At 34.7% G+C, this 21460-nt stretch overlaps 1 protein-coding gene across 3 annotated transcripts in view; it reads right to left on the reverse strand.

Moving 5' to 3' along the window:
- The window catches only part of Tnni3k (TNNI3 interacting kinase), a 281569-nt gene that overhangs the window by 158683 nt on the left and 101426 nt on the right, over positions 1 to 21460 (reverse strand). For all 3 annotated transcript variants that reach the window (XM_047555360.1, XM_047555349.1, XM_047555371.1), the window contains 6 exons: positions 17639 to 17725; positions 17019 to 17075; positions 15817 to 15909; positions 15680 to 15737; positions 15362 to 15556; positions 14510 to 14614 (listed from right to left, as the gene is read on the reverse strand). In XM_047555360.1, the coding sequence (XP_047411316.1) occupies positions 14510 to 14614; positions 15362 to 15556; positions 15680 to 15737; positions 15817 to 15909; positions 17019 to 17075; positions 17639 to 17725 (595 nt within the window). The remainder of the gene's footprint in view (positions 1 to 14509; positions 14615 to 15361; positions 15557 to 15679; positions 15738 to 15816; positions 15910 to 17018; positions 17076 to 17638; positions 17726 to 21460) is intronic.

Consider the following 21460-nt stretch of genomic DNA (forward strand, 5'->3'; position numbering starts at 1 on the left):
AGATTCTCCAGCCTATATCTCTAAACATTTTCAAACTCCTCCTGGAAACCAGTTCCAAAGGCTTTTGAACCACCTATTCAGATTAGTCATAGCAACAACCCCACTGCTTAGTACCAATTTCTGTGTTAGCATTTTTTTATTCACTGTATCCAAAGTATCTGACCAGAATAATTTAGAAGAGGAATGGTTTATTTTGTTTCACAATTTCAGAGATTTATCCATGGTCAGCTGATTCCATGCTCTGGGTCCAGGGTGAGATACAACATGATGACTGAGGATAGCGGCTCAGTTCATTATAGCTGGGATGCAGGAGGTGGGTAGGGAAGTTCAACTCTTCAATGACACATCCCCAGTGATCCACCTCTTCCAGCCATGCCCCACCTGCCTACACCTAGCACAAGTTCTTTCCAAGTATTAATATATCAACTGGATCAATTCACTGATTAGGTCATGGTTTTCATAATCTAATCATTTCACCTGTGGATATTACTGAATTCAGGAACTTTTAAGAGAAACCCGAGATCCAGATCATGATAGGTAAACACTCTGGGCTCTTTTTCTTTTTTACCATTCAATGCATGTTCTTACTATTTTACTTAAGGAGTAAAAACTAGTACAAACGTCTTTTGCATCAAACCAGAACCTGAAAAAATTGATAGAGGGTAAACACATGTGTCAAAGGAGCTCTCTTTCTCTCTTCTCTCTTCCTGTCAATATCTAGGGTCTTTTGACTGAATGCTAACATTTGCAGACAGTTATCTTAACCTTAGTGTGATACAGATTTGTATTCATTGATGGCATTTGAGTAAACCTTTCTTTTTCCAATTCAGTTATGTTGATTCTTCTTCTTTACTTGGAATTAGTTTTGATATCCTCAGTGTGATTATTTGGCAAACGACTATTTCTCCTTCTTAAAGTCTTAAAAAGGACAAACCCTTTTTATTCATGATTAGAAAGGTGCCAATTAATATTACTTTGCATATTACTCTTTTTAAGGATTTAACTGTTTTGCATTTACTACCCATATTAGGCAATTTACTTTTATCCACACTAGAAGGAAAAGCTATATGTATGTAAAGATTATAATTTGATGAGTTTTAACATATATCATACTCCTGTGAAATCACCATCATAAGATACAAAACATTTCTGTCACCCTAAAAAGATTCCTTGTCTCTCTTAAAGCCTACCCCTCTCTTAGCCCTCAGCTCTAGGAAACTATTCATCTTCTTTATCACACTATAGGTTAGTTTGCATGTTCAAGAATTATATATATATATATTGGGACTATAGATGTAACTCTATAGTGGAGTGCTAGCCCAGTATGCATGTAACCTTGGGTTCAATCTCTGGAACTACTGGAAAAAAAGTTTATAAATGGAAAAATACAATATGTATTCTCTTATGTGTGCTTTCTTTCACATGACATAAATGTTAGCAACAGAGATGGGAATTCTAACCAATTTTGACCATATTGAATTAGAAAGTGTAAAGAATAATTAAAAATGAAAGGAATGGCTTAGGTATTTATGTTAAAGAAACCAAAGCAAGTTTTAATTCCTCTAAGTAGAAGGCATATGTTTAGCTATTGAAACCACAAGGAACATATTAAAAAGGAACACAAATCCATGTTGGAAACTAACTTCTGAGGTTAGTAAAAAAAATTAAAACTTTTTTCAATAAGGCATTCAATAATCACTGTACTGAGGGAGCTGAGAATCAACATGAAACAAAAATGTGAAATGATTAATTTAGACATAAAAATATAACAAGTTCAAGAAATGTTGCCACTGTTTTTTCAGGTTCACATGAATCTGATTTTAGTTCCCACATACTCTTTTCAGAGGAATATTTAAATAATTTGACTGTGACAAGCCAAACTGTTTTGAGACCTCATTGAAAGTCAAATGAAAACATTAATCAAATGCAAAAATATTCCAGTCAGGCACAGAAATGCTGCAGGTTAGAAAATAAAAATGTTGCCTGTGAGAAGGAAAATCAATTCATTTAGAAAAAGCAAGTATTGGTTCAAATCTATATGGTCAGTAGTGACTAAAAATCACTAGAATTTCAGGAGGTTGTATTTTTCTTGAGAATCATCAAATACTCTTGGGCTATGTCTACATTACAAAACCAGTTTGTTTGACTAACTTTTCACCTGAGTAAATTAGAAAATCAGATCAGTCAAACAACTGATTGTCTTTCCTGATTTTCTGGGATTTTTTTTTCCCCTTTCCTTTTTTTATTTTGGATAGGCTTTAGATAATAGAATGCAAATAATTATCGAGAGCATAAAACAGCCTGGCTAGTGACTTGTGCAACACTAGCTTTAATTGAACAAAAGAATGACTTTCATTCTATTAAATACTATGGAATGTTTTAATATTGAGAACTCTTTTCTCATTTCTGTTATGATTTCTATAGACTAGGGACCTCTTTGTTAAGGCAACCTGATAAATATATTGTTATCAGTCAGAGTTACTCCTGTTTTGTGGTATATATACCCATATTTTGGACTGCATGACCATGTAGTATGTGTAAAAATCTTAGTCTGCCATTTACTAGCTTTGTCATTTTAGTAATCTCTTCTGTCATTATGTTTTAAATGCCATCAAATAGAGTTATTGGGATTAATTACATAATACCTATAAAACATTGAATTAAATTTCTGTTACAAAGATACGTTATTATTGTTATTCTTATATTCCTTGAATTTTTAGTAATTCATTCATGCATTTGGAAATATTAGTTGAATTTCAACTATGGAGCAGTCACCGCTCTGAAGCATTGTGAATAAAATGGTACAAAATCAACAGCTCCTGTCCCAATTAAGCTTGGTGTGTAGCAGAGAATGTATTCAAGGACACCAGCAATTTTAATAGAGTGACACCTGCAGTTCTGAGGTAAGTTAGAGCATGGATTGTTGTAGGAATATGTGGGAAGACTTCCTGGAGGAAGCATCAAGGATAAAAGGAGTTACTCAGAAGGGAATAACATGTGTTATGGCTTATACTAAATGTGTTTTTTCAGAAAAAAATGCTAGAGAAGCAGAGGAAGAGAGAAAGTCCAAAAGAAAACACCACAATTCTTGTTTTCTCTTTACTGCTTGCAGTGCTCAAGAAAAAGCTTTGCAAATAACTTGTTAGCTTCATACTTAGGAAGCAAAAGAAACTTTGTCAAGACCAGAGAAGGTTAATAAAAGTTCAATGCTAAATGTCTGCCTGTAAGGCTACCTGTGTCTCAATAGGAGACTCAAAATATCTTTCTCATTCTATGTCTGAAATGAGAAAAAAATAAATTAAAGAAGGAGAAAGAATTAGAGGAAGCCTGTAATCAATGCTTTCCTTTACAAACCCCAGCAATTCAGGATCTTGCCTGAGGCTAAATCTTTCATAGACCAAAGATAGGAAAAAGCCTATTAAAATGCGCTCCATTCTCAAAGAAAGGGGTCACTGGAGATCCTTGACCCTCAACTCTGAACCAACAGTTAATGAAAACCAATTGCTATTTTTAGAATTTAGAAGGGGGATTTCCCTCCCAATAGAAGAGAAGGCAGACATCATCAATGTCCTGACACTATTTCATCTGTGGAACCAGGCATGCTTTTAACCAACTTTCTGTAGTTGTTCAAGCCATTAAATGAAGGCTCGGTGTCTGAAAATACAGTTCTTCATGTACAGGCGTGAAATGTAATTGATTCAAAGATCATTGCTCCAGGATTAAAGAGTTCTAATCATTCTGTGGCTTGCATGCTTTTTTCTCCATGCTGGTCAAGATAATCATAAGATTCCCGGAAAAAGAGTATGTTGTTCTCCACACCATTTAGTCACCATAAAATCTTTCACCTCCAGTTAGTTGGATGAAAATAATCCTGACTACCCTGCAAATAGTACTGGCCCAGCAGCTGGATACAAAATGAATTTTAGTCTGAGATTTTCTGGCAACTCTGTTGCACGTAATTAATATGAATTATATTGGCATTTCTTTTATAGACTCTTTCCCTACAGCCCTCCCTTTACTGTTGACCTGGCACCACTATTAATGACAAAGGTATCTATGTGAACATGGAGACATAGAGATCATTATCTACATTTTACAAATGAGGAATTTGAGTCAGAAAGATGTTAAGTAACATAGCAATGATACAGTAAGAACAGGAATGAAATAAGAAAAAAATGTTTGTCTCTTAGGAATCAAGAAAGTGCAACTGGATGAATTATTCCTTTTCTCTTACCATTGAAGAAAGGGTGGGGATTAAGCTTTCAATATTAATTTTGAAAACATACACCTTGGGGCTGGGTTTGTGGCTTAGTGGTAGAGCACTTGACTAGCATGTGTGAGGCACTGGGTTTGATTCTTGGCACCACATATAAATAAATGAATAAAATAAAGTTCTGTTGACATCTAAAAAAATATATTTTAAAGAACCAGTTGTTTAAAAAAAAAAAAAAGGAAAAGAAAACATCCACCTTTATCTTTATAGTGAGAAGGACAATTGCTGAACTGAGTCACCGAATAAGCTCATTGGACAGAGGAAAGGAAAACTGCCAAAACATGTAGATGCCCCATACACCCTCTCTAAAAGTAGAGTCTCTTCTACCTGTATGTTTTGACCTCCAGAATGTGCATCTGATCACACTTTCCCCTCTATACCATTGTTTGTCAGCAAATGCTTGTTGAGTAACTAAAGGAATTGTGTTTAATTGTATGCTTAAGTTTTATGAATGAGCCCTAGAAACAAGAATCACTGAGAAGGATCTTAGATAATAAAATAACCCTGTTGATCCTTAGTCACATTTAATTCAAATTCTGTTCCAGATCTGCATCTACCTAATGGGAGCGTCAGACTGAATCCCAGATTCAACTTTGAACCATGAAGGGATGAGAGGTCTCAATTAAGGTAATAATATGATTTAAATTCTGTTTTCTTTTTTTATAGAAAGTTACCTACAGTAGAACAATCCACTTATTTCCCCCATCTATTTAGAAAAGATCTTTTAGAAGGTATTATCCATCTGAGATATCATAAGTACAGTTGTGTAAGTCCAGTCATACAATAAAAAAAGGAGACAGACCCCTTGAAGTATTTAATTCAGTAAACAAACTTGGACATCCAAGAATATTAAGAAGTAAAATGGTCTTTCAAAACTAAAGAAAAATAATGATAATAATTGCTAATGTGTTTTCTCATTTAAATCTGATGTTAGGTATAATTATTACCATAAATGAATGGTAAACAAATTTCCTAAGAACACGGGATGTGGCAGAGCTGGGATTTTAATGTGCATGGTCTGGATCCAGAGCCTGTACTACCAATTCATTTGTCCTCTTGTCTTTGAATAGGGTGGTATTACACACTAACACAGATCCCCAGATATGGCCATGCTGAACCTTAAGCCAGAGAAAACTAATATTTTTTGAAAGAATGTTTCCTTTTAAAATTGACAGGGAGTATTTAGGAAATGTTCAACAAGAAAAGAAAGTTTACAATTTCTGGGGCACATTCAAGATATAGCTAGCTGTTGGAAATTTCATCAATGGAAAAGAAATATTGTTCTTCATTTATTAGCTAGCAGTCCTGACTCTTGGTCCCTATTCAGTTGCAGTGAAACCTCAGTATCTTAAGAACACTGTAACATAAATAAATCTCAGCAAGCAAGGGTAGAAAATTATGAAGTCAGAAATGCACAGATACCACAAGGCAGCATTAATATCAATATTGACAGGTTAGCTGCTCAGGAAATTGACAAAGTGCGAAGAGGGCATTCACAGGCCTCCCAACAAATGAGAGCAGAAAGAAATGGTCAGATAAAGAAAAGCCTTTGTTGACATTTTCAAAAGCTGGCTTTATACAGACCATATCCCCAACGAATGGAAAATAGCAATGTAAGGGGCCAGTAGTAATATCTAGAAAAGCACAGGCCAGTAAGTTCACTGCCAGTCATGGGAAGCATTGGAAAGGCTTAAGAGGATCAAAAGAGGCATCACTTCTACTCCACACTCAGCCCTTGAGAAGGATAAGGTAAAATAGTTATACTTTTTCCCCATTGGCCTTAGAGTTCTCAGGGTATGACTGTGATGTGTTAGGAAAGAGGCAGCAGAGCAAACCACAGTACCACAAAAAATACTCGTATGATATAAATACCATAAACAAGCAACTTTTGTTATCACACAATTCTTAGTTTTGGCCAAACTAGTACTTGACTTTCTGTGCTTTGACACACACACACACACACACACACACACACTTGTGTAGTGTTTCTAATGTCTTATAGTTGCTTAGAACCCACCTCTAATATGTAAAGTTTAGGGATTTGTCTGGCCAGGATGACTGAGGAAAGATTCTAATGGAAGGTGCCCCAAGAGATAGTAGATTTGACAAGATTTGTGCAAGTAATATAATAGTGCAGGCAAAATGAATGAGTTTTCCTCTGACTTATATATACCTATTTTAGTTTAAAGGGAGTTTGTGTCCAAGGAAATTTACTTAGTGGGGTGTTCGGAGCACTATTTTTAGAATTAGCGGATGCAGCCAAAATTAAATGAGATATTCTAATGGAGGCAGCTGATAGAAGAATGTTTTAACTGGTCTCAGGAGAAAACTCCAGCTATTTCTAGAGGAATACAAAGAGAGAACAACTCAGAACAGGGCACTGTAGTAGTGGTGTAGGAAGTGGGAGGAGCTTCCAAGTGAGGCTCAGGTTGGGGGAACTGAACCAAAACTAAAAGTGATGACAGTGTTTGGGACATTGCTGGCCCACTGGAAACTGAAAATTAAGCAAGAAGCAGGGGTGATTCCATTAAAAAGAAAAAAAAAAAAAAAAAAGCAGAGTAAGTTGAACGATGAATTTCTTTTAAAATAACCAGGAGGAGGAATTTGAGATCAGAGGAAACTCACTGTTTTTCTGGAAGCTGAGAGCTAAGGACAGATAGACTTCAAATGGAAACTGAGAATATCAGAAATAGAGATGGAATCTATGACCAGACATCAAAACCTGAGTGAAGCTTGCATATATGAACAAACTAATACGGAGCACTAAATAGTTAAGAAGCACCTTCCGCTGGTTCAGGAAAAACGAGGTTTTCCAAATGTAAAACTCATAGTCTTTCTGTTTTTTATTTTCATTCTTATAGAAAAATATGTGTGACTGTGTGTTTTGTCATTGATGTAGAGTGCATGCCAATGTGTGACTTATGTTTTTAAATTTACATAACTTAGTTCATACTATTATATACTTATAATATTTCTTCTTGAGCCATATTTTGATTTAAAGACATATGTTCCTACATTCCTAAAGGTAATCTTGGGTTTTAACTTAAAAGTAAATGAGAAGATTTATTTTGAAATTAATTTATATATAATACTGTCATTAAGTAGTTTTCACTACATAAACCAATTAATGGTATTAGTTTAATCATTGTAAAATGTTTGTATAAACAAAAATATTTATCATGAAACTAACATTGTTTTTGGAACTGATTCATAAAATATCTGGACCAGCTTTCTTGTTTATTACTACTAACCAAATGCTTCCTACCTGTTATCCATTGTGTAAATAGGGTCTGTGTCACACAGATTTCTGGTTGCCCATCAAAACTCACTTTCTCCTCTGGCACACATCTAGTTTCATTACTTAGTATCTTATAAAGTTACAGATATTTTCTTGTGATTGAGTTTTGGCGAATTGGATATCACAATGACAGGTATGTGCCAATCTAAATGTCTGGCCTATAAAACATATCAGAAACAACTTGTATATTCTTGTCCCACTTATGCAACCTTCAAAGAAGATGACTTCCAAGGAGACCCTGTAAGTCACATATTGAATATGAGTCCTGAGTGACCTCATGCATAGGGACAATCCTAACAACATTATTTGAAACAATAATGAAATTGATAGCAATTGTAACTGGTTATTTTATTTTAAATGTATCAATTTGGAAATATGACTTGTGGTGACAATTTTGGACATAAGTGTTTTAGAACTACAGGCAGTACTTAAGCTTTAAAGTCCTAAACTCACTCTGTATATCTGTATATCTGTTTATCTATTTATTACACATTTAGCATCCCTAATCCAGGAATGCAAAATCTAAAATGCCTGAAAATACAAAGATTTTGAACACTGCAATGATGCTCAAGAAGTTTTGAATTTGGGAATACTTTGAAGTTTGAATTTTCAGGTTGGGGATTCTCAGCTGGTAAACTTTGTGAAAATGTTCTAAAAACTGGAAAAATCCAAAATCTATAACATTTCTTGTCCCAAGCATTTTGGATGAGTAATATTCAACCTGCACGTAAAATTCTCTATTCTACTAAGGTTTATATTCTTTAATTCCCACAAGAATTGTTGTACACTGCAACTGTCTGATATTGAAATTTTTGTTTTTGTTTTGGCTCCCTGTGAAGATTCTACACTCCTGGGAACTTTCTAGTATTGCTCATGAATTATAAGTAAGTTAGATACTTTAGAAGGGTCTAGTATAGATAGCACAATTCTCATGGAAACTGATGGGGTTTGAGACATACTCACAAGTACATGAGTCTATGGATCTCTGACTTTTGCACTAATTATTGAATGAATGAATGAATGAATGAATGAATGAATGAATGAATGATAATACTTTATTTAAAGTGATGATATATAAAACATTTGCAGTTACATTGTGACTCAATTTCCTAATATTTCACTCTGCTCTGACAACAGAGAAAGATGAAATGGTATGGCAAATGGTTGAAAGGAGTAGTTGGCATCAGAATAGATGGTGATTCTCAAACTTGCCTACCTACTGGAAACACCTGGAGTGCTCTCTCCCAAAATGTGATACCCAGTCCCCACATATACAGATTATGATTTAATCGGAATCAATATTTTCTTAAAGTTTGCTTAGTGATTCTGTGTAGCCAGAGTTGAGAAACACAGTTCTATGGTATTTTCTCTAGTCCCTGGATCACAAAAAGTGGATGGCATTCTTATTTACTATGTGTGTGCCTAAGACATTCAAATCAATCCATTCAAGGGATATGGTCTTTGAACCTGTTTTTTAATTTTTTAAAAAAATGTTTGGTTGTCATTTGTTTTTTTAAAGAAGGCCGTCATGATTCTTATGACTAGGAAGTTTGGGAAATATTTCATAAGGCTCTAAACTGATAGAGAAAGTGCTACGATCCTTCATTCTCAGCTATATTCCAGAGTATAGCATAGATAGTGGGTCAATCAAGTATTCAATAAGTATCTTATGTTAATTAATTAACACACTTACTTCTAAAATGGAAATTAATAAAAACAATTGTTTGCAAAATTTAAAATACCACTTGTGATTACTGGTTTTATACTAGAGAATCACAAAAACAGAATTGTCAAGGATTTCACAAGGGTTTCAATGGGTTCTTTTGTAGGACTTCTGAAAGTATTGAAATGTAATCAGTTAATTGGTCTGCAGGAAGTCTCTTCAAGGAGGCATTTGTCAATGGATGCTAAGTTCTTTTTTTGGAAAAGTCACAAGTCAAAGGAATGGCTGAAAATGGGACTCTAATCTATGCAAATGAAGACTACAGCTATATTAGAAAAACAATAGATAACTTATTTTACTTGATCATTGTGTTGTTTTAAAGTGCAAGAGTTTTATATTTTGTTTTCAATTGAACGGCTCAGATATATGTCAACTTAAAAACAACTATTAAAATTTCTATTAGTTTTTTTCTTTGATACTTCCTAAAATCTTCACTAATTTACTTAAATGTCATCTTTAAAATTAAGATTCTTTTAGTCCTTACCAGATTTGTCCTTTTAAATTATCTGTCATTCAACATTGGAAAGTTTGCTGTTTTTAAATTATCACTAATTATTTTCCTTTATATTCATCAGAATAAGCTGACACTCAAAAACCAGCAGTGAGTCCTTCTCAGTTTTGGACTGCAAACTAATTAGTTCTGCTTTATAAAAAGAAGTATCTGTATGTATGAGGTTATTGTAGAGTGTTTTGTCAATCCTCTCCCTATGTAAGAGAACAAATGAGGGACTAAGAACAATAAGTGATAGTTGTGTAGTGCTTCAAAATTTATAAAATCTCATGGGTGTGTACTATGGCCATTTTATAAAGGAGGTATCACTATTTCATTCCTTACAGTGTTGTTATAAGATAGTATAGTCTTATCCAAGAGAAGACCAGTCATTTGATCAGTATATATTTGCAGCAATGTTTCTATTCTAATGTCAAACAATTTAGAAAATGTATTTTTCCAAGAAAACACAGACTACTCGATTAAGTAAAAAGCTTTAAAGCCTTTAATTGTAAACATTGATTTGCAAAATCCAATGTCACAAGATAAATGTAAAAAAATTAGGGTAGGTATAAGTAGATGATGGGTTCCATAGCAAATTAGTGTATTCCTGCTTAAAGCTATGAATACTTTAAAATATTTAAACTCTGGGCCAAATAAAACATATCAGAGTAAGAATGCAACCTTTGCTCCACACCAGCCTAAGATAGGGTGTGAAGAAGAAATAAAGCCAAACATAGAAGCATGAGATGAGATGAAAAAGGGTTTATGGTTTATAGGAGCTGTGCCTATAAAAGACTGAAGTACAAATAGCAAAGTTTGTAAATACTACAGATGCTCATCCAAGATCAACAGACTTCCTATTTCTCTCTTTGTTGTTGTGAAAATAAAATACAGTGTTATGAGCACGATGGGTATGGGACCCAGATTAGTCTTTTTAGTCAGTTTCTTTATCTGTATAATGGAGAATATAACAACTATAGCACAGAATTGCTGTGATATTAAACGGGAATATGGCCAAGTCTTGAGTCCTCTTCATGTTGTAAGGGCTAATAAATGGTAGGTGTCATTGCCATTCTCATAATCATTGAAAGAACTATTTCCTTACTCATTCCTTGAGCTTCCCCTTGGTATACACTGAAGATCAAAATTAACTTCACCAACTGTATAATAAGTCTCAGAGAGGCTTTACTTGCCAGGGAAAAATAGGGTTCTTTCTTTTCAGTCAAATAACATCAGCAACCCCAAATGTAAATATAGATGTATTCTTTTCTATAGGCTTATCAATAAGCTCGAACGGTTTCTTTTCTTAAAAATTATAACTGGAATTTAACAAGTTATTCAAATTTTATCCAAAAGTAACTCTACTTTCATCAATTAGCCCATTTCTTCCCAAAATGACATTCCTAAACATGCTCCACACATTTGTTTTAGTTACAAAGACATTGATTGAGCATCCTCTATGTGTGGACTATCCTCAGTTCTGGAAATGTGAGATGAAGAGTAAAGGGTCTCTGACCTTCAAGTCTGCCATATTGGGGGAGATAAAAATTGTTAGCTGATCATGTTGATAGAAAGGCAAACCAGTATCTGAGTTCCACATACTCTGACATGCACGTTTCCCTCTATCCTTTCAGTGGGCCTTCTTAAGTACTCTGAAAAACAAGGGTGAATATGCTGGGAATGGAGGGAGACAAGAATCATGCCCATTCTTCAAACTCTGGTTTTAGCTCCATGACTTCCAGGAGGCATTCCACTCTATTTGGTCTTTTACTGACTTAGAATCCAGTTAAAGTTGATGTTTTAAAGTTTCTAAAATAGCTATTTAATCATTTTGGCTCTTAATCATTTTTAATTTAGTTGCTTCCTGGATATATGACCTATCTACCCAATTAGATGGTAGTAAACCCTTAGAGGGGCAGGATCCATGTTTTTGAACTGAATGTTTTATTGTTGTTACAGATTAAAGGTTGCTAAAAATAGTCCACAAATAATAGATGCACTAGTTGGGACCTAGGATATTGAAAGTATCTAAGTTTCATAAATTTTGAAGAATTTTTCATTCAATTTAAGCATTTATGTTAGAGGAGCAAAAATGGTAAGTGTAAACCCATATCTGTTATATAGTAAATATTTTATATTCACTTTTAGTCAACATTTATATTTTTAGTTTTGCTGCATAACTGATGGCAACAATTTACACTTATAGGGCAACAGAATGTACATTTAATTGTCTCACAAATGAAGAGTTACAGCTAGAGAAAACTTGCAGTCATCACTCATTTGCTTTAATACTATTTGCAAAGATTGTTATGGTGGTAAAGTAATAATCCCCAAACTCATAATCATCAGTTTGCATTATGTTAATTTATCATCTAAATCTGCTTCCTAAATATTGTTAGCAAATCTCAAAGAAAAAAATTATGTTTATTAACATAATATTTGTTTTGAAAAGAGGTAAAGAACCTATAGTTAACAGTGAAGAAATGACTTGTATTTGAAAATCACTTAATAGTTATAAATCAGTCTCATATTATTTACTTCTAAGATTCTACCACTTTCATGTCTGATTTAATTTTCTCTCCACTTTCAGATTTGTCTCTCCTTTCATTTGCACCTTGCCACTAGTGAAATTCTGCTTTTCATTGCTTCTCGTAGAAGATTGCAGTAACTGCCTCAGCAGGTTCTTAACTTTTCCTTCAAATTTATGTTTTACTATAGATTAGATTACTATTTCCATAATGTGGTCTTAGATTTGTAATTTCCGGCTCAAACATCCTTAGTGCCTACTTTTGCTAACAGAAAAATGTCTAAACCCTAGTCCAGCCTACACTGATTTCTGTGCTCTTGTTCCATTTTTCCATACTTCCTTCCCAATTGTCTACTTCATACACTAAAATGCTAAATATACATCTATTTTGTATACTAAGACCAAGTTATTCATAGTTCCTATGTATGCCTTTAACTTTCTAACCTCTATCTATTTTATAAATGTCTTCGGTGAGCCTAGGATGCTCTTCCAATTCTATTCGTCCCTCAGGACCAAACTCACATGTCACCTCTTCTATGGAGCTGACAATGAACTCCTCAGAAGTAATTAGCATTCTTTGTTCTAAAAGTTTATAGAAAGTTTCACTCTATCTTTTGTAGAACTTCTTATTTTGTACCTTGAAATATATTTACGTGAGTACTTGTTTCCTCTTAAATATGAAAAACCCTTAAAAGTAGATTCTGGGGTATTTTCCCTTTGCGAACTTTACCGTGCCAAGTATAAAACAGAGTATATGTCCAAATAGTTGTTGAATAGAATAATTCATTAATATTTAGTAGCTTTGAAACTGTGGAGTTTGTATGAAGGACTCTATAGAGGACCCATATGAACCTTATTGACAATCATAAAATCAAAGTTATTGTATGGAATAATATGACTTGTTTCATAAACTAGGTCAGTGGTTGTCCAGCTATTCTCTATAGTGCCTTTGGGATTCCACAGATGTGACCCAGGGGTCTCCGTGCTTAAAAAGTGGGAAACGTTCAAGTGAACAGATTTTCTACCCTTATTCTCTGCCTTAACCAAAGGTGTCCCATTTTGTATATTGACCTTTTGTGTAAGACTTTGCTTGGAGAAAGGCTTCCCTATTTAAGAAAATTTTTGAAATCCCCTGGTGTTTCACCATTGGGGCATTTTGATTCTACATTTGTTTCAAGTCACTATTTCACATGAAAGGCTCTTCACATGAAAACTAGGTAAACAACCTACTCTAGTTTGGCTGAATTTACTAATACCAAAATACCAAAATGGTAGCACAAAGTAGTACTTCAAATAGCATCCTCCTCCAACAGGTGACTTTGTATGAGACATGACATTCTTTAAGAGTCAATGAACTTAATTCTTAATCTCACTTTCCTTACCTGAAAAGTACAATCATGTATTTGTTTAAGGATGAGGGTATGTTCTGAGAAATGCATTGTTAGGGGTCATTTTGTCATTGTGCAAACATCACAGAGTGTTCTTACACAAACCTAAATAGTATAGGTCAATCACTAAATATGGTGTCTTGATCTAAGCAATGCAGTAAACATGAGATGTATGAGGCTGCTGCCGGAATAATATGTCATATTGTTTTACAGTAGTTTTTATTTTTTTTTTAATTAAGTCAAAGTAGTAGACTAAAACAGTGATAAAAAGTATACCACCAATATTTAAACCAGGAACATAGCTGCTAAATTATCATTATCAAAAATTGTGCCATACACAATTGCTTGTGCTATGCTTTTCTATACTTGCAACCTTGTAGGTTTGTTCATATCAGCACTGCCACAAACATGAGTAACATGGTGCACCACTTTACAATGACTGCAATGTCACTGAGCTATAGTAATTTTTCAGCTCCATTATAATCTTATGGGACCACCATTCCAATGTCATGGAAACATTATCATGAGGTACATGACTTAGTTAGTTGGTGCATCTTACAAGCAGTGCTATCTTTCTGGATTCCTTCTAGATTTGTTAGATGCCTGAGAAGCAGTTTTATATAGCATTCTATTTTGGTAAAAGACAAAACTTTCTATTACCTGGACTTAAGGTAGCCCATACTTTGTTCACAGAATAGGGTGAAAATCCTGATCTGCAGTAAATCTAAAATGTATCTTTGCTGAATCTATCTTAGCCTAGACTAGTCAGTTATACAATTTTACATTCATTATTAGGAAAAAAAATACCTGTTCAAGTCACGGTGTATAATTGGCTGTGTCAGGTTGTGAAGGTACTCCATACCTTTGGCAACATCTACGGCAATAATTAATTTAGACTGCAAATCAAGAATCCTGGAATTTAAAAATAGATTCAGTGGAGAGCAAACAGTCAAAACCAATGTCATATCTTTTAAAAGAAATCAAGATATGTATGATTTATTTTTTCTGTGTAATTTTAGTCTATTTTTTATTCATTGAAGGTTAAATGAAGTTTAACAAATCTGGAAAAATAACTTCTACCTCAAAAAATGCTTAGTTATAGTTCAACTCAATTCAGATATACAATACCTTGCATTTAAAATATTGTACTTGATTTTCTAATTTATTTGTATTATATTTAAATTATTTTGATAATGTAAATATCTATTTTAATCACTGAATAAAACCACATTTTAATTATTGTATGCAAAGCTCTAGGAAATAAATTCAAATTAGGCTTACGCAAGATCATTTCTTTTTAATACTTCCTTTTGTAAATATGGTGATCCTTGGTAATTATTTTATTCTGAGTTTATACATATCTACTTTATTGTTATGTCAAATAGTGTCATAATAAGTTTCAGTTGCCAATTTAAATTCTTTGAACTTGTTATCTTCAACTGAATTCCTATTAAGAAGTCACAGAGGTATTTCTATTTTTTGAAATAGAATAATTAGTCATAAAGTATTAGCCATATTTAAATACCAAACTTGCTAGTACTCAGAGGTTTCCAAAGGTGAAGGCTTATCCAATCAGAAGGCCTCAGAAATGTCTCAGGGTAATTTCAATGCTATGTTAAATGCCATGTTCAAGGATAAGTCAGAACAAGAGACTCATACTTCTTTTGCTCATGAAGGAGGGAGAACAGAGAACCTCCTGATATGTACTGAGTGACAATGGCAAATTGGCTGGGATCATTCAAGCAAGCACCCACAAACTGAATTACACAGGGATGATTGAGCTGGCAGAGAATGGACACCTCTCTGCAAAACATATCCACATCTGACTTGGAGCAGTAGGTGTTGGCTCGATAACTAGAAATGGAAGCAACAAGAAATTCTCATCAACTGATGAATCCAAAGAGAGGTTGGCCATGTATATACTTGTCAAAGGTCACAATTCTACCTAGATGATAATTTTTTCATTTGTTTGCTTACCGTTTGATAGCCACAATTTTATTTCTGCATCGTCCTTTATATACTTTCCCAAAAGAACCTAAAATTGTTTAAAATAAATAAATATATATTATTTTGAGCTCATTTAATTAAAGTAGACCTATATTTTCTTAGGTTACCTGAGCCAATAATCTCATGGAACTCAATTTCTGAGAGTTGAAGATGGAAATGTGAAGGCAATCCAGCCCTTAGGAGTAGAACATCAGCTTTCTCTGCAAACAGGAATTGTCATTATATTTTTTAAGAATAAAAAGCACATATGTGGATGTGTACTATATATATATATATATATATATATATATATATATATATATATACATATACATATATGTATGTATATTTAACCCCAAACATCTCCCAAATAATATTTAATTTTCCAACTGTAATTGGCTACTTGGAGATACCAAAGCCTTATTGCAAATGACCCTTTTCCACTGACACTAAAAGCATGTTAGTTTTCTGTCTCAGTTGCTACACCTTTGTTATCAGGTCTATGGGTTTATTCCTTATCTGATCATCAACCAGCTTGCCCGCAGGACATGAATCCCTGGAGTACAGTTTATATAACATCATTTTAAAGTTCTTATCTGGTCAATCCTTTCAACCTCTATCAATAGGTTAAGTCAAATATCAATAAATTAAACCTCTATAGGATGCAAATTAAATGACAGGAAATAAGCACTTCAAGTATTCTGAAGAAGCACCCAAAACTAAAAAACATTTTTAAAGAACCACATATTCGGGGCTGGGGAGATAGCTCAGTCGGTAGAGTGCTTGCCTTATAAGCACAAAGCCCTGGGTTCGATCCCCAGCACCCCAAAAAAAGAAAAAAAAAGAACCACATATTCTAAATAGTTAAACAAAAATCGATAACAGAATCATATTTTGTACTCTTCTGGTCCAGTGATATTAATTTTGGTATATAGCAAATGTTCAAGAGAGTTCCCAAAGTATTATTTGAGTTATTTTTGGAAAAGAATTACATTTTTCCTATTTTTTCCCCAAGGTACATTCATTCCCAATTCTAAAATAAACAGTAGTATCTGTAGCTTATATTTTATTCAAAAATACAAATATTTAAATAACACAATGATAATCGATCATTCTTTAAAACTCATGAAATTTTCACTGTCATATCTTCATGAACTGAAAAGGCATAAAAGATAAGGTTAATTATGAGAAGGATGATCTGTTGATAATATTGCTTATGCTTGTAAAATAGTCATTATTCATAATATGTGAAGCAAAATGGAATGTTACCATATTTAGGCAATAATTATCCTGAGTAATAAAATATAACAATTGTCCCATTTACAAGTACCTTTTGTCATGCTTTTAATCTTCCCCAATGGGGATGGAACAGACACATAGGAGCCATCTAGAAATCAAATTATATAATAGAGTTGAAAGTAGCAATCATTTTTTTCCTACATAAAAGTTCAACATTATAAAAAGAAACAGGTGATGAAACCAAGAAAAACTATAGCCTAAGGCCCAAATCTATTCTCTGGATACTGAAACTGTACTACAAGTATTTATTTAGAAAGTGCATAAAAAGATTAAAAAGAAATCCAATTTGTAGCAGACTCCAGCAGATTTAATTTGGCTATGAGTATTCTCTGCCCTGCCTTAATAGATAACTGAAACGGAAAATGACTCTTCTCAGCTTACCCAAGTCTTCCTACGCATGCCCAAGCCTCATACACATCCAATCAGGTAAACTTAAACTTGTAGAAACTGTGAATTAATGAGTATTAGAAAATAGCCTAAATGGAGGCTTCTTTAAATTCATTATCACATAGATAAAATTTTTCTGAGAATAAGGTTAATATGACAAAATCTATGCTCTCCCACTATTCCCAGAATGATAATAACAGAGACACAAGTTTGCCTTTTGGCACAATTTGCACAGCAATATAAATTAGATAAAAAAGGTGGTACCTCCTCCAGGCTGAGAATATTCATTACAGGGCAGTTCATCCTGGGGTCTCTTATAATGCTTCAGGAGTGTGACAATGGCATCATGGCCTTTATAAAATGACAAAAGAACAAAGAATCTTAATTTCAGTTTGATTTAGTCAGTAAATCATCAATCCAAAAAATAATTGGAGGTAGCTTATAAAAAGGGTATATCTTAAGGGATAAGATGCTGCAGTACAAATTTAATATCTTCACTTATTTATTCAAAATGATTTATAGATGACTGTATGTGAGGCACTATGGTAGGTACCAGTGATACAATACACGAGGTAACCATGGTCCTACCCTTAAGAAGCTTACAGGATAGTTGAACAAATACTTATAGAAATAATGAGATTTCTAAATGAGGAAATATCAAGTACTAAGAGAGTATATAATAGGGGCATAGTTAAAAGGGTTCAAAACATATATGGTAACTATATTTGTTGTGATTGCACATTACGTTTAGTTGGAAGTTCCAGTAAAGCACAGTGCTAAAATAAATAACATGGGTTTCTGTAGTGCAAAGAGCTGACTGCCCATAGATTTTGTAGCCCTCTTTCACAGAGTTGTTTTGTTCCTGGGAATGGCTGCCTATCTAGGGACAATATATCCATCTGCCTCACATATAACTGTGGCCTTATGACATATCCTCACCAAGGGAATATAAGCAAAAGTGATGTCACTTCCAAATTTGCACTTTAGGATACAGTTCATCCTTCTTTACTTCCCCTGTGGATGCAGAGAGTTCTGAGGTTCTAGGGGTTGGGGGAAAGTCATCTACTGACAAGAATTGCCCATCCTGGAATGTTGAGATTAAGAAACCCACTGACATTCTGGAGTTGATTAATTGCAGTAGGAACTTATTATTGTAAAAGATAAAAAATGTTAAATGCTCTTCTGAGTAAACCATTGATTTTTCAATAGAATAAAACTTTGATAATCCTTTATGTTTTCACTACAAAAACAATCTCCTGAAGCTAAATTATAAAAGAGAAAAGCCATCAACTTTAAAGACCTTATCAAAAGACTTATAAAATACAACAGAACTCATTGCCATTTTTAGTCAGACTTTAGAAATTGGAAAAGCACAAGGGTTTAGCCATCACTGAAGATCCATAGTGAACACTGGTTCAGCGTACAACTAGTTAATCTATAAAATATATGCTGACAGAAGTGCTTGATTATCAAGTCCTCCCTTCAAAAAAGGTTGAATGACTAGTTTCTGTAAGATCATGAGATGGGAAAGTTATTATGTTTACTGGGACTAAATGTTTTCCCAAAGGTAATATCCAATACCACAATTTTTTTTTAAGAAATAAAAACTATTGTGATTACAAATGAAAAATCTTGTAGCAAAACTTACATACAAGCTATCTACAAGTTAATAACTCATGTCCATTTTCTTATCACCTGTAGCTTTCTATTCATGACTGATGGTTCTCTCTTTTTATCAAATAATAGACATAGGTAATGATGAAATGATGGGGACCAGTTCCATGAGCACTGTTTATTTGGATTCTTGTGTGTTCATGATCAGGGAGAACTCAAGAACCTGAATGACATTGACTAACAGACAAGTTTCTAAGGAAAGTCTAAAAGGTAGAGATAAAAGATAATATAAAAACCCCAAGAAGAGGGCAAACGTGCCATGTTCAGGCAACAAAGGAGACCAGTGTGGCTGCAGCAGGACAAACGAGGGTGAGAGTGGTCTACCTTTATATGGAGCAGTGCTTTTCAAACTTTTTAGTATGTGTAAGAATCACTTGGAGGGTTGGATAGGCAGCTCAGTAGTAGAGTGCTTGCCCAGCTATTTAGGAAGCTCTGGGTTCAATTTTCCCCCACCACCAGTTCCCACCAAAAAAAAAAAAAAAAAAAATTGGCTTGGAATGCAAGTTAAAACACAGATTGCTGAGTCCTATCTTCAGAGATTCAGTTTGAAAAGATCTAAAGTAGGGTGTGAGGAGCTGGAGAGATATCTCCTCTTGGAGAGCACTCACCTAGAGTAGGGTGTGAGTGATGCTTTTCTAACAAGGTCCCTACTGAAGTACAGCTTTATAGGTTAGGGTTCATAGCTTGAATTTTAGTATAGATAAGCTGGGGAACCACTGAAGGATTTTAATTAATTGATGAATACTGTGTGTCTTACACTTTATTTTTTGGGGGGAGAACAGGGATTAAACCCAGGGGAACTTTACCACTGAGCTTCTTCCCCTGTCCTTTTTATTTTATTTTTTTATTTTGAGACAGGGTCTTGGTAAGTTGCTTAAGGCCTTGCTAAATTGCCGAGGCTGGCCTTGAACTTGCAATCCTCCTGTGTCAGCCTCCCAAGTTGCTGGGATTACAGGAGTGCACCAGGAGTGTCCAGCTTGTCTTACTTTTTAAAAATGGTCCTAATCTACAGACTAGAAATGATGATGTAGCCCTGAAAGACTGTTTTCAAGATGAAGTAGAATAGTGCAATCTGCCTGATAGTTCTAACATGTAAATGTGCCTTTGAGATCTTCTCTTCTCTTGCCTTACTCTCCCCCACCCCGGAGTAAATGAACATGGGAACCCCTTGTTAGAACTCCAGATAAATTTTCTGCATATGAAAGTATTCATTTCCTATTGATGCTTTTGTTGATTACCGTAAACTTAGTAACTTAAGCAATAAAAGTTTATTATCTGTGGTTCTGAAAGGTCAGAAGTCCAACATGATTCTCCTGGGCTCCAGGTCTACAGAGCTACACTCTTTTCTAGAAGTCCAAGAGGAGAATTGGTTTCCTCACCTTTTCCAACTTTTAGAGACAGTCCATTTCTCTAGCTTGCAGCCCTTTTCCTATGGCTTCAAAACCACTGTGACTTCTATGTCTGTCCCCCTTTTTCAAGTTTAAGTACCTCTGTTATTTCAGAGGGCCTACTGGAAAAATCCAGGATAGCCTCTTCTCATAAATTCAGCATATTAGCAAATTTAATTCCCCTTTGCATATTTACAGGCTCCAAGGAGGGTAGTCACTACTCTGCCTACCATATTCAGTTCAGTGGAGAGTTCTGGGACCCTTGCTTGCGTGTTGGTGCTGCCAGCTATTCTTCCTCTGCTGCCCATTTTAGCCTCGGCATTAAAGTAGCAACACTTACAAAATACCCTTCTGGAATTACGGTGTCATTTCATTTGTCCCTTGCTAGATTCATGGGTTCTGAGCTTCTGTCTGCCCTGCTCCACTCTGTCTGACTCTACCACCATGTGGTGCTTTTGGAATCTTTCTTTAACTTAATTTGGTTTTTGAGTGTTTTGAGTTAGAAAAACAAAAAAAACTTTTCTTGTTTTCTGGTTTTCCTAGGAGAGACTTCTTTAGGGGAAAGAAAACAAACCAAACCCCCAGCGTTTACCCAAGCACAGCAAAGCTTAATTCACAGAATTCACCTCTCTGCCTGTCTCAGCTCCTCTGTTGAACTGACTCTAGCTGACAGACGAGAAGGAAGGCCTCATGCTTTCCCCAGTGAAGCAGAAAGCTGCATCCTGAATCCTGAATGTCTGTGTGAGTCAGTGATCACACCCTTGATGTTACCTTTCATTTCAACAGCTCTCTTGGCTCCACTTGCTCTGAGCAGTTTTAATTTCCTGCCAGCACAGTGGCACAATTTGCTGGCATTTTCTTTGGGATGCTTTTCATCAAGAGCCTAATGAGTGCCTGGGTTCTGGCTGATGATAAGCATGTGCCTGCCAGAGAAATGCCAAGAGGCCCCCTCAGCTCTGGAAGGCATCTCTGTCTGATTTCCCACCTCGTGCTAACTGAGGGCTAAGGCACCCTTATATGGAAA

Source organism: Sciurus carolinensis, chromosome 1 (assembly GCF_902686445.1).
Source record: "Sciurus carolinensis chromosome 1, mSciCar1.2, whole genome shotgun sequence".
In the NCBI taxonomy this organism is placed as follows: Eukaryota; Metazoa; Chordata; class Mammalia; order Rodentia; family Sciuridae; genus Sciurus; species Sciurus carolinensis.